The sequence below is a fragment of the Schistocerca serialis genome, chromosome 10 (genome assembly GCF_023864345.2).
Source record: "Schistocerca serialis cubense isolate TAMUIC-IGC-003099 chromosome 10, iqSchSeri2.2, whole genome shotgun sequence".
NCBI classification, from domain to species: domain Eukaryota; kingdom Metazoa; phylum Arthropoda; class Insecta; order Orthoptera; family Acrididae; genus Schistocerca; species Schistocerca serialis.
This window is the reverse complement of record NC_064647.1, coordinates 176,579,246-176,593,090: the sequence shown is the minus strand read 5'-3', so window position 1 is coordinate 176,593,090 and position 13,845 is coordinate 176,579,246. Positions and strand designations below refer to the sequence as shown.

The 13,845-nt window shown below is 39.6% G+C and overlaps 1 protein-coding gene across 1 annotated transcript in view; it reads right to left on the bottom strand.

Moving 5' to 3' along the window:
• Positions 1–13,845, bottom strand: part of LOC126425298 (nuclear factor related to kappa-B-binding protein) — a 195,619-nt gene that overhangs the window by 78,258 nt on the left and 103,516 nt on the right. The window contains exon 16 of the mRNA XM_050088276.1: positions 1,873–2,025. Within this exon, the coding sequence (XP_049944233.1) occupies positions 1,873–2,025 (153 nt within the window). The remainder of the gene's footprint in view (positions 1–1,872; positions 2,026–13,845) is intronic.

The window sequence follows — 13,845 nt, the reverse complement described above, 5'->3', positions numbered from 1 at the left end:
ATTATGTGAACAAGGCCAGTGACCAAGCCACATCTGCACATGACATGATGAAGTCTCAAGGTTTCAATCAGCAGCATGGTGCATTTCGAGCTTCTCTATTCACAAAAGACACCAGCCTCTGATGCATCTCAATGTATGCTTTGAAGGTGGACAGTGAATACATATTAACCCTAAAAATATTAAAGAACAGATAGAAAACAACATCGCTGGCATACTTTCGGCTTTGTGAAACTGATGATTTTGCAAAAATAATGTTGTACGATGAAGTGCCACCATACTATACTTACAACAAATAGCGTGGTGTCTTCAATTGTGTAGGGCATGGCAGAGCTGTGGATGGCGAATCCGGGAATGTTTGAAAAACATGTTATTGGAAGTTTATACATGGTTCATTTAAAAACTGCTCACATTTTTATTTGCACCTGATTTTATGTATGGTGAGGAGACTTACTAACGATGTCGAATATCTCACTTACTGAGATGCTTGCCACGAGCAAAACCTAGCTGATGATACCAGGCACTGGGATGACACACTGACTGAAGCAAGCATTAGTGACAGTCCACATAACTTGTGTCATATGTTTACCTTTTTGCTATATTTTGTGCCCTTTTTGATGCTGTAGTGTTGTGGCTAAAATATCAGAATAAATTGACAGAGGACTTTTGTAGGAATATTGGACAAAATATTGAAGATTAACTGAATGACAGATCAAGTAACAGCGTTCTTAATCAATGCTTCATGCCTACTCAAAATTTGGTTACAACTATAGGAGGAAATCCTCTCTGTCAGTATGATTTGCATGCACCATTACCAGAAGGCAAACACATCGATAGAGTGCACTGTGAAAATAAGTTATAATCCAGCAGAACTTACAGAAACCTTGCAAAATGGCATCCAAAATATAACGGAAGAACAGCATATGTTTTCGAATGTGTTTATCAGAGTGTCAACAATGATACGGGAGAAATTCTATTTTTGGATGCACCTGGTGGGGCAGGTGAGTGAGTTTTTATAACCTGAATCTTGCTTTTTCCTAAATACTCACCATCTTGCTTTAAATGTGTACAACCCTCAGTGAGCTTATGTCATGCCATGATGAAAAAAAAAGCAAAAGGTCAGACACTGCGTGATGCGGGCGTCGATCTTAGTGCCATTGTGAAGCAAACAACCTTTTCGTCGTGTCCTCAATCATATTATATCAGATGTTGTATACAAAGAGGCTTTATAAGTCAAAAATAAATTTCACTTGTACAAAGTCTCCAGCACAGTTATTAATAAATATCCGGGCAATGACAGATTTCTCAGCTAGTAAATAAAATTAGACATAGGAGACACCGTTAAAATGTACAAATCATCGACAGTCATGAAAAAATAGCAAAATGTAAACATAGAGATCAAACAAAGGAACCTTTGGGATTGAATAACAACAATATGAAATGGATAGATTGCTAACCAACACAATGAGAAGACACTGAGTAGCAGACAAGAAGACTGGATATTTTACGCAACTGGACAGAGTCCTCCTTCAGATATAGAAAAATCACCACATTCACCCCCCCCCCACCCCCCCTCCCACACACACACACACACATACATATTCATACATGCACTACTCACACACACATGGCCAAGAGTTTGACATTAGTGTCCAGAGATGACATGGACATGTTTGTGCAGGCACATGCGCGCATGTGTGTGTGTTTTTGGACGCACCTGGTGGGATACGTTGGTGAGTTCTTTTACCCTGAATATTGGTTATTCCTAACAATTTGTGTGTGTTTTTCTACTTCTGGAGGAGGACTTTGTATGATAACTTATACTATCTGACTACAATCTATCCATTTCACAAACATAAGAGAGCTTTCATTTACCTGTTGCAGATTAACAACTTGTTGCCCCGCAACCTGTCGAACCAGAGGGGAGGTGACGGTGGTGGCAATGCCGGTGCCCGTTACAACCTGTCCTCCTGAAAGCGACACATTGCCGCCCGCCATTGTCGTCATGAGACTCGCTGCTGTGATTGGCTGTCCGAAAATAGAGCCTACATTAGCAACAGTAGTAGTAGTGACAATACAGAGGAACACTACAACACAAACAATACTGACCCATTCAGACAACTCAGCTTTCCAAAAGAATTACTGGCCCAAAGATGGGCCACTTAATCAGTCGCATGAGAAGGGGCAAGGAATCAACTGCATCTTTACTGTAGGAACCATCCATACACTTTTCTAAAATGATTCTCGAACGGCACAGAATGCTTAAACTGACACTGTAGTACAGTAAATAGAAATGAGTTCATTCTAATAGACGTCCACTGTTTTACCGCATTGTTGTAAAGACAGTGTGAACAGATATTCTGGATAAAATAAGGAAAATGTACATTAGGCTCATTGTAAGAATTAAAAACAATTTTGTGTTTTAGAACTTCATGAGCTTCTGTTACAAGTGCACAGTTAAGTCCTGAATAAATTAAATGACCATCACATTGACCCATCTAACTAAGTATTTTCTAATATGATATTGGCTAGTCACGGATGGAATACAAATAATTGAAGTTATGAAGGTAACTACCTATGATATAGTACCTGAGGCACTGAGCAGTCATCATGTACATAAACGAGATTGAAATTGTTCCTAAGCTTTCAGGCATTGTCCTCACTTTGAGCTAATTAACTAACTAACTGACTAACCAATTGACCGACAGACCAACTAAAACACACACACACACACACACACACACACACACACACACACTGTTTGAGCAGAGGTAGTGCAATCTGTCATGACAATGATACAGGCAAACAAGTGTATGTGTGCATTTTTGACAATCAGTTAGCTCTCAGAATCAATTTGTCTGAAAGCTTAGCAATGATTTTAATTTAGTTTATGTATATACAGCATTACTGGTTACCTTTATTTCCTTCATTATATGTATAAATTATGTAATAAGTCAAAAATAAAAGTAAATTTTTTTGCATAAGGCATTAACGATAAGTAGAAACTGATTCACATGTTGGTTTTTCTATGAATCAGTTAAACATGGTATCTAATAGTCAACTGTCCTTTGAAGATGTCTTCCTAGTTTCTTAAAAATCATTTTGTTTATTGGGAGACAGAGAGCTTTTTCCCGTATAATTTCTTTTTTTTTTTTTTCTTTTTTTTTCACTTCCTAAAATTTTCAATGTAAGACCATTTCTTTGTCACCTAGTATCACCGGGCGACACTTTTATAGTTATTAGGAAGGCATCTTCTTAATTTAACTTATTTCGTGTGGGAAACAAAAGCCAATGTTTGTAACCAGCAAATATAACAATAGCAGATGAGAAGCCATTACTGAAAAAATTGAAAGAAAGGTATAAATATTATTCATTAGTAAATTAGAAGTATAATAGTAATTGCAAGCAGAGTTTGGAATTATACACATTTGAGTCAGGTAGAGATTATAAATCAAAATGATGGAAAAATATGGAAAGGAGAAACAGATATTTTTCACATAAAGGAGGCACTGATCACAGACGGGCACAATGAAAAACAATGCTAGAATGCTAGCCTGTGACTCAATGTCTTCTCTATGTGATGAGTAGCAATATATCCTTTTCGTATTGTTGTCATTCCATCCTGGACTTTCCACTATTTGACAATGATGGAAGAATATAGAGTAAAAACGTTTGCCTGTACTTCACTTAGCATAATTTATACGAGAGGATTGAACTGTCAGATTATCTGGAAAGATTTTTTGCATACTGCTGTGCTTCGGCAGTGACGGTCACACAGCTTCTTGAAATAGTATGCACCTCTTAATAAAATGTCTGAAAGATGTGCTTTTGTAGGAAAAATAAGCTGTTCAAAGCTGACAAATGGAAGGCTGTTTAGGACTACAGCTATTATTTCACCAAACACTTACAAGAATACTTGCCACAAAGATGTGATTACACCTATCACAATTTTCCTGTCATGTACTAAATAATCAAGATCTTCTAAATGACATTCTTCATGTAAGAAATTGATTGGCAGTTTCTTTTACCTATTTTGCAGGAATATGTCAAATTTGAAACATTTATGTTATGGATAGGTGAGTAACCAAACTGAAATTGTTTTTTGTAAATCACAATCCAACATCAATATCTTCTGCTAAGAGTGAAACAAACTACTTTTGCAAGAGATTATAAAATAATGTGGGAATGTCAAAATAGTTCCCTTGTCTTGACACACAAACATCCTGAATAGCTGAATTCTAGTAATTAAGCAATTGCCACAAATTAGTAAACACTTTGGGTTCCCCTTTCCAACCAATAAAGCAATATTGCCATAAACCACATCATTTTGCATGTCATGGCCACAATGTAATGAGAAACATGACCAAGTCATTCAACAATGGGCTAATCACACAGTAACAGGAGAAAGTTTAATACAAGAATTGGCTTATTAATAATCTAATAGAAGAGCATTTTTTTTTTTTTTTACATTGGGCTCACGTAAACCCATACCTAGAAAAAAAAGGAAAGTATGGAGAATTTACTCTTAATTTTGCATGTTTGACTTTCCACATGTTTTACCAAAAAATTTAGGTTTGAAGGTCATCCATAAAGTATGTTGTGATACGGTATGAGAAACAAATATATATATGTACACAAAAATGGTAATAACAAAAATGCATGGTGTGCATGTAAGTATTTACATTCCACTACTTGTGTGCAAAACTGCCTCCACATGTGAGATCTGTTTTGTGATATAGGAATAGTTTATGTACTCCCTTACCAAAGTAATTTGCCATTTTTGGCAAAAAGCAGCTGCTAAAAATATCTTTGATATTCCCCTGCAAGTGTCACCCAATAATAAATTATCTGAGAAGCAGAAAGAAATGAAAACCACAAGCAGACAGATTACAACTGTAGGCTGAGGGAATTAGTCAAAGACAACAGTCATGGAGGACTTGTAGTGCACAGAATCTGGTGGTAAGCAATACATGTCAATTATTGAGGATTACTCTTTGCGCATTAAAAGCCAGACAGTGTCACACTTCACACATTAAAAATACACTCCTGGAAATTGAAATAAGAACACCGTGAATTCATTGTCCCAGGAAGGGGAAACTTTATTGACACATTCCTGGGGTCAGATACATCACATGATCACACTGACAGAACCACAGGCACATAGACACAGGCAACAGAGCATGCACAATGTCGGCACTAGTACAGTGTATATCCACCTTTCGCAGCAATGCAGGCTGCTATTCTCCCATGGAGACGATCGTAGAGATGCTGGATGTAGTCCTGTGGAACGGCTTGCCATGCCATTTCCACCTGGCGCCTCAGTTGGACCAGCGTTCGTGCTGGACGTGCAGACCGCGTGAGACGACGCTTCATCCAGTCCAAAACATGCTCAATGGGGGACAGATCCGGAGATCTTGCTGGCCAGGGTAGTTGACTTACACCTTCTAGAGCACGTTGGGTGGCACGGGATACATGCAGACGTGCATTGTCCTGTTGGAACAGCAAGTTCCCTTGCCGGTCTAGGAATGGTAGAACGATGGGTTCGATGACGGTTTGGATGTACCGTGCACTATTCAGTGTCCCCTCGACGATCACCAGTGGTGTACGGCCAGTGTAGGAGATCGCTCCCCACACCATGATGCCCTGTGTGCCTCGGTCGTATGCAGTCCTGATTGCGGCGCTCACCTGCACGGCGCCAAACACGCATACGACCATCATTGGCACCAAGGCAGAAGCGACTCTCATCGCTGAAGACGACACGTCTCCATTCGTCCCTCCATTCACGCCTGTCGCGACACCACTGGAGGCGGGCTGCACGATGTTGGGGCGTGAGCGGAAGACGGCCTAACGGTGTGCGGGACCGTAGCCCAGCTTCATGGAGACGGTTGCAAATGGTCCTCGCCGATACCCCAGGAGCAACAGTGTCCCTAATTTGCTGGGAAGTGGCGGTGCGGTCCCCTACGGCACTGCGTAGGATCCTACGGTCTTGGCGTGCATCCGTGCGTCGCTGCGGTCCGGTCCCAGGTCGACGGGCACGTGCACCTTCCGCCGACCACTGGCGACAACATCGATGTACTGTGGAGACCTCACGCCCCACGTGTTGAGCAATTCGGCGGTACGTCCACCCGGCCTCCCGCATGCCCACTATACGCCCTCGCTCAAAGTCCGTCAACTGCACATACGGTTCACGTCCACGCTGTCGCGGCATGCTACCAGTGTTAAAGACTGCGATGGAGCTCCGTATGCCACGGCAAACTGGCTGACACTGACGGCGGCGGTGCACAAATGCTGCGCAGCTAGCGCCATTCGACGGCCAACACCGCGGTTCCTGGTGTGTCCGCTGTGCCGTGCGTGTGATCATTGCTTGTACAGCCCTCTCGCAGTGTCCGGAGCAAGTATGGTGGGTCTGACACACCGGTGTCAATGTGTTCTTTTTTCCATTTCCAGGAGTGTATAAATCACTGACTTAATCATTGTAGTGCCCATTCCAATAACAATTTTCTACATGAAATGCACCACTGTTCGCACTCAAGGCAAAATTAAATGTAAGTTGTGCACATCATTACCCAAAACAACAATATTTAATATTGTATAGATTGTGGTTGACAGCTTCCACAAATGTTAGGAATTGCATCATGTAATATACAGACAACAGTAATTATTTTTCATTTTGATTATTGATTTCAGTCAAATCCAGATCATCCCTGGACCATAAAACATCTACCCAACTGCGCAGTCTATAATTACAATAACTAATCTTTCTTGAAATGTTCTATTCACATACAACAAACATGTACTCCATTGCAATTCTTCACGTTTTCCAGGTGTAATGGGTATTCTGTGAAGTTTTCTGGCAGACAACTGATCAGTCATCTTCAGGTGAGTGTAAACATTCACACAAAAACGTACTCTGTCTTGCAATGTGAATGTTTATATGTTTATTATAACATGTTATACTTAACAGAATTTTTCAACAATGATTAGCTATTGCAGTTGTGGAATGCACATTTGAATACATCTTTTATGGTCTGCAAATGGTCTGAATCCGACAAATTGATAGTCAAAATAAAAAACAAGTACCACTGTGTGTTACCTGATGCAGTTCCTAACATCATATTCTGTGTGGAGCAAGCACAAAATGACAGCCACGTGGAAATATTATGTGATTCACCTGTGAAACTTACTTTGTGGATGACCGATCACAGTCAGAGAATTCATTACAAAGTTCAGTTGGCCTTCAAAAAAATTCATTGATTACAATTCACATAGAATTGTCAGTGGGCTATTGTTTGCAGTTTTTAACAAGAAACATTCCATAAATAATTGTTTCTCTTGAAGATATACTATTTCACTTTAAAATACTCAGCACGAGAACGGCTATCAACAAAAGTTTTGGTTTGCATATTTTCGTTGCCTTCTAGTAGGATGAAAAACTATACAGTGCAAAAAACAGTAGTTACATTTCTGTAAAGACATACATTATTACTAGTGTGCCTCCAGCTGTTCAAGCAAGTTGTTCCCATTTTATCCACAGTATTTCAATGACCGACTCAGTTGCTGCACATTGTGCTGTTATATGTACTCATTGCCTGGACTCCCAACAGCTGGGTTGGTCGTTGAAATACGAGATGTGTTCAAAAAGTATCAATCAAACATTCTCCTTTCCACATAAACCAGTGGAGACTTTCTTTGGTTGGAGATGTGGGGGAAAGGGCGAACGGGGTGGGAGAACATTTTTGTGCAGTCATGAATTTTTCCCCACAGCAGAAAGTGTAAGTCACGGGCTGTTCGCCTCTGATTGAGGACATACAGTAAACACTCGTTGGATTCCAGTAACAGGAACAGCAATCATCAAGAACAAGAACATTTTGTGAAAATGAAACATGAAAAATAATGTGTAATTGGCAGTTTTGAATGAAATAACTCAAAATTAATGATTTTTATGAAATATTACAAAATATGTCTTTTCCCATACATGATTGATGTTATAAGTATGAGGACGGCAGTTTCACAATATTTGTAACTGATAGTTATTCAATGTTGAAACTGCATTTTGACTTCTTTTCCTCAAGGTGAGGTTCAAGTATAATTTTAAAATAGCAGTGGATATCCTATGGTGTGAATCAAAAACACCAAATTTTGCAGAAATATAACACTGATATTGACTAAAAATCACTGAAAAAGGAAACAAATCGAAATTGGATAAAGTAGAACCAAAATGGTGAAAAAAATTGTGCTGAAATTGGGAAAAAACTAATTTGGTAAAAAATAGCACCGAATTTGGAAAAAAAAAACACTGAATGTGTAAAAAAGAGCACCAAAGTTTTCTAAAGATAACACCAGAATTGGCTAAAGATGACACTGGAATTGGCTAAAAATAAACCCAAATTTGGCCGTAAAATAAAATGATTTTTCCCTGTCCCTAGCAAAACAGCATCAAATTTTGTGAAAAGCTTGGAAATACCCAAGTGAAAATCAACAGCCTTTTTGAGATGATGCAGTGGAAAACTCACACGAAATGAATGGTAAACAACTGTTTAAAAGATGGCCACACATCTGCGGTTAGCGAACCATGCTTAGGCATGCCTTGGGCAAGCCAATGTAACAGTGTCATTGAGGAAGTGCAGACTTTGGTCAGGCAAGATCATCATATGACAGAGTCCACCCCCGGTAGCTGAGTGGTCAGCGTGACAGAATGTCAATCCTAAGGGTCCGGGTTCGATTCCCGGCTGGGTGAGAGATTTTCTCCACTCAATGACTGGGTGTTGTGTTGTCCTAATCATCATCATTTCATCCCCATCGACGCGCAGGTCGCCGAAGTGGCGTCAAATCGAAAGACCTGCACCAGGCGAACGGTCTACCCGACAGGAGGCCCTAGCCACACGACATTTCATTTCATTTCATCATATGACAGTATTAGAACTTGTGAACATGACAGAGGTGAGCATTAGATGGTTACATCCAATTTTGACTGACAATTTCTGCAAAGGAGAATGTCAGCAAAATCTGTACCAAAGGGCTGACAATGGAGCAGGAGCAAAGCTGTCTGGAAATCATTAATGTTGTTGGTCAGACTTTCTAACTCCCTGACACGAATCCGTGCCATTTTTGGCTATCTCCTGAGCTAAAAATGCCCTGAAAGGAACACGATTTGAGCAAAGGGAAGATATCATGCCGAATGCGGTGGCCAAACTGATCACCATTCCAGAAGACACGTTCCAGAAGTGTTTCCAACAATGGCAGGAGCACTGGGAAAATTGTATGTATTATCAAGGAGTCTACTTTAAAGGGGACAACAGTTCTGAATCTCCAATTAACAAGTGTATTTCGACCAACCAAAGGTTTCATACTTTTTTAATATTGTGCATAAAATGGAAACACCTGGAAGCACGCTATTGATACATCACACAAAGAAAGTCTGAGACATCAGGGACTATTACATCATGAGAACCTAGATTGGGAAATAATGTGTAAACGGCAGGGTTAAGTAAAAAATACTATATTTGCAAACTTTATTCTATACAAGTGACACACTTTTGGATTATTTCTACAATGGGAGCTTCTACAGTGAAAGAATAATTTGATTTTTATCACCCATGGGTATGACGCCGACCCCACAGATTGCGATGTAAATATTAGGGAAGTCTAGCAGAAGCTTTAAAACTAGTGACAATTCATTCTCTTGAAATATTTATTTTTCCTCATGATAGCATACAAGACTTATTCGGTTCACTGTCAGATCACACCAAGACTGAAAAGCTACTACACTAAACTAAATATTTTGAGAGAATAAAATTTTGAGAGCATAAAATACTTTGAGAGAATAAATCTTGAGTTGTCACTGTTTGTACTAAAATTACCTCAAGTAATAATAATTTATGAGTTATCTGTAACTACTGGCAATATTTTGGTACTTACAATCAACTTTATAAACACTACAAGTAAATTCTGACTTACGTTTGGCTTTCCTGTAGGAGCTGAAGGTCTTTATGAAATGCAACCTGAGCTTGGTGGTGTACAAACAATACACATACACCATTCAGTCATGCAACAATGTGTACATCACACATACCTCACTAAATATGCTACACAGCACATCAGACTCTCTGATACAGACTACAGGAAAATACATGACCTACAGTTAATTTCTTCATTTTGACATTTTCCTACCAAAATGTAGCTAGCATGCAGATAACTACATATATAAATGAATAAATAAAAGACTTCAAACATTGCAATATGCTGCATAATTCACAGTCCAGAGTGCTAAGCTCTGCCACTGACAGCTAATGAGTGCTTTCTGGCAGTGACTGCATTCTAAGATGAAGTGAAGAGCTCTCTGAGCACTTCTTGGCTGTACAGGTGCCAATATTAAATTGAATGCTAACAAAATTATTAAGCATCGGTAGAAAGCTATACCTAGCTCCAAGATTGGTTGTGAAAGGACACCCCCTCCCCCCTTTTTTTTTAATTAGAAATATACAACAGTACCCTGGCTCCAGATAATACCACCATGTTTAGGGTTACAGTCAAGGCAGAGAAGGCAGAATAAGCTTTCTTTCCAATTATGGAGATGGTGCTACACTATCTGCGCAACTCAGAAGACACAGGCTGTCAACCTGGATTGTGACTGCATATCGTATATACACGAATAATCTGCACCATCAAATAATACACATATTGTAATTTAAAAGAAAGGGTGGAGGGGGAGAATTAGCTTTAATTTGTATTTTATTTAAAAAATTATTCTAAAATAAAAATTCTATTGATCATCACTTTCATCATCTCCTCTAGTGGAAGAACCACTGTTGTTGTTGCCATCTTCTCAAAGAGCGTCATCTTTGGTCCAGTCCAATGAAGTTGTGATTCCACATCTTCTGAAGGATTTTTCCACCAGTGCACATTTCACCCACTCACAAATTTGGGACAAATCTGGTCACTTGATTTTTTCCCCTTGGCTTGAACTTGTAACACACCACGGCAAAATTGCCGAACATGCATGTCCCAGTCAACCACAAGATCATTTCCATCCACCCTTTCGGATTCGTGCTCATCAATATGCCTTTCACTGATATTTTTGGAACAGTTTTCCTTTTAAATACAAGGCGTGTTTTTTAAGTAAGTACCGTTTTGCCACAGCGCAGTCGCAGCGCTGCGATCGGCGTTCTGCGCATGCGCTCTGGGTGCCTACATCTATTGTCTACGCACTGACACCATTACAGTCTGATTCTTCCTCGTTCACGTTGTGTACTGAGTGTTTAAGATGCCTCCGATAATCGTGAGTCCCACCGACTGTGAAGTATGGGCTGTTATAAGATTTCTTAGTGCTAATGGCCTAAAAGCGATCGATATTCATCGTGAGATCTATGCAGTTTACAGAGAAAACATTATGAGTGATGGAATGGTAAGAAAGTGGGTGAGAGCATTTGAACACGGCCGCACAAATGTGTACTATGAACAACGGAGTGGGCGTTCTTTGGTCGTTAATGAAAGTTTGGTGCAGGAAGTGGACAATAAGGTGAGAGAAAACAGACGCTTTATGATTTCCTCCTTACGAGATGACTTTCCTAATGTTTCTCATAGTGTTTTGTATGGCATTGTGACCGAGCACTTGAATTACCGAAAATTGTGCGCACGTTGGGTACCGAAAATGTTGACGGATGTGCACAAAATCGAACATTTAGGCAGTGCATTGACTTTCCTTGAGCGGTACCACAATCACAGTGATGATTTCTTAAGCCAAATTGTTACGGGTGATGAAACATGGGTGGCCTACGTCACACCAGAGTCAAAGCAACAGTCCGTGGAAGTTGAGCAAGGGCATCATTTTGCTGCAAGACAATGCCCGTCTGCATGTGGTGAATCAGACCAAAGATTTCATCGGCAGACTACTATGAGGAGGGTATTCAAAAGCTGGTACAACGTCATGACAAGTGCCACAATACTGACAGAAATTATGTAGAAAAGTAGATTAAGGTACAGGCTTTCATGTAAAACTAAAATTTTTGAAATATCTTAGCACGTCTTCTTTTAATTTCAAAGTGGAACTTAACTTTAAAAAAAACACGCATCATATCACATAAGGTGCAACTTATGCCCATCGCCAGTTACACATATCACTGTACACGTCTGCTTCTCACTGCTACCAGTTCATCTCATGACGTCGATCCCCTCGCCAGTTCACAGTGTTGTCGAGGGGCATCTCAAAATAGAGTGGCATTTGATCTGTGTCACCAATTTGCCAGAAGTCTAATGCATTTTGATTGAAAAATCTTGATAGTCAGCCCTGGCTAGCTTTGAAACCGGTGATGCCTAATTCTTTGACAAAAGCCAATGCTTTGAGTTGGCACATTTCACTAGTCACAGCATATCCATATTGCCGCTTCTCATTTACATAATTGCAGAGTCTTTTTTCCAGGTCTGGATACTTCACTGTTTGGTTGCGACATCCCCAGTCATTACTAGTCATTTCTTGAAGCTGTGTTTTGCTCTTTCGTCAGCTGCAAATACAGCCCTCGGCTCACAATACACTTTCTTCCTGCTGCGTGGTTTCCAATGCTCTCTGCTTCTTCAATAATTTTCAGTTTTTCTTTAGCTGTGTTTGAGCAATAATTAGAACATGTAGCCATGATAAACAAGTTAACAAACAGTTAATATTTCACTTCTAACGTGCCACTGATGCGCCACAGACCGAGGCCGCAACAACACTATAGTATAACGGATCTATTGCAGGAGACGGAACTGTACCAACCTTATTAAAATTAATCCACACATCCCAGTTTTTCGTCTTTAAATTTGGGAAAAATATGTGCAGATTATTTGTGTATATACAGTATTTACTGGCATGGCCAGAATGCCTTAAATGGCAGTAAAACTGTGAAGTGGGAGGCAACAGGATGCCACCCACATATTTCCTACATACAGCAACTACGGAACACGCAAATAATAATTTTTACATTGTCAATCGTGGAACTCGGAAACTGAGTTTTGAGAAGAGTACAAATGAGGTGCCTCAGGCTGAAATCCAGGTGAAGCCTACTGTGTGAAGAAACAAATGAAACTACGAACATGAAATACCAGAACACTAATAAAGATAATGCAATTAGAAGACCTGAAAATTATTATGAACTATAACGACACTGACATTTTAGGACTGTGCGAAACCAGATGACAAGAGCAAGGGGATCTCAACAGTGATACAATAAGAGTAATGTGTGCTGGAGGAGGAAAACAAGGCAGAAATGTGGGAGCAACCGTGGTGGGAAGAAAACAGTAACATAATGAAATGAACACCTATCATGTAAATGACAGATTAATGATAAGATTGCAACTGAACCACCAACTTACACAAATTTATTTACCAACTTCAGCACATGACAAAGAGGAGACTGATGAACAGTATGAAACATAGGAGAGTTAATAAAAATAACAAGAGACAAGCACAATCATAATGGGAGATTATCACATCATAGCGAGGAGTGATCTCGAGAGGAGGACACAAACCGTCTACTTGAGTTTTGTAAGGAATGTGACAGGATGATAGGAAACAGCCTTTAAAGCATGTGAAAGAATGAGGTACTGTGAAAGCTCCAAGCCATAATAACAGGTATCAACTCAATTTTATGTTAGTGAAGAGAAGATATAGAAAGACAATAAAGTCCATATCCAGGACTAGACATAGGTAATGATCATGTGTCAGTCTTACCGAAATATAATTTAAAATTTAACAAAAACCAGAAGATTAACACAAAAAGATGGAATATTGAAAAACTCAAAGAACCAGTAATAAGAAACAAATATGCTAGAGGAACAACCAACCTTACTAATAGCAATAATCTTGCAAAAGAT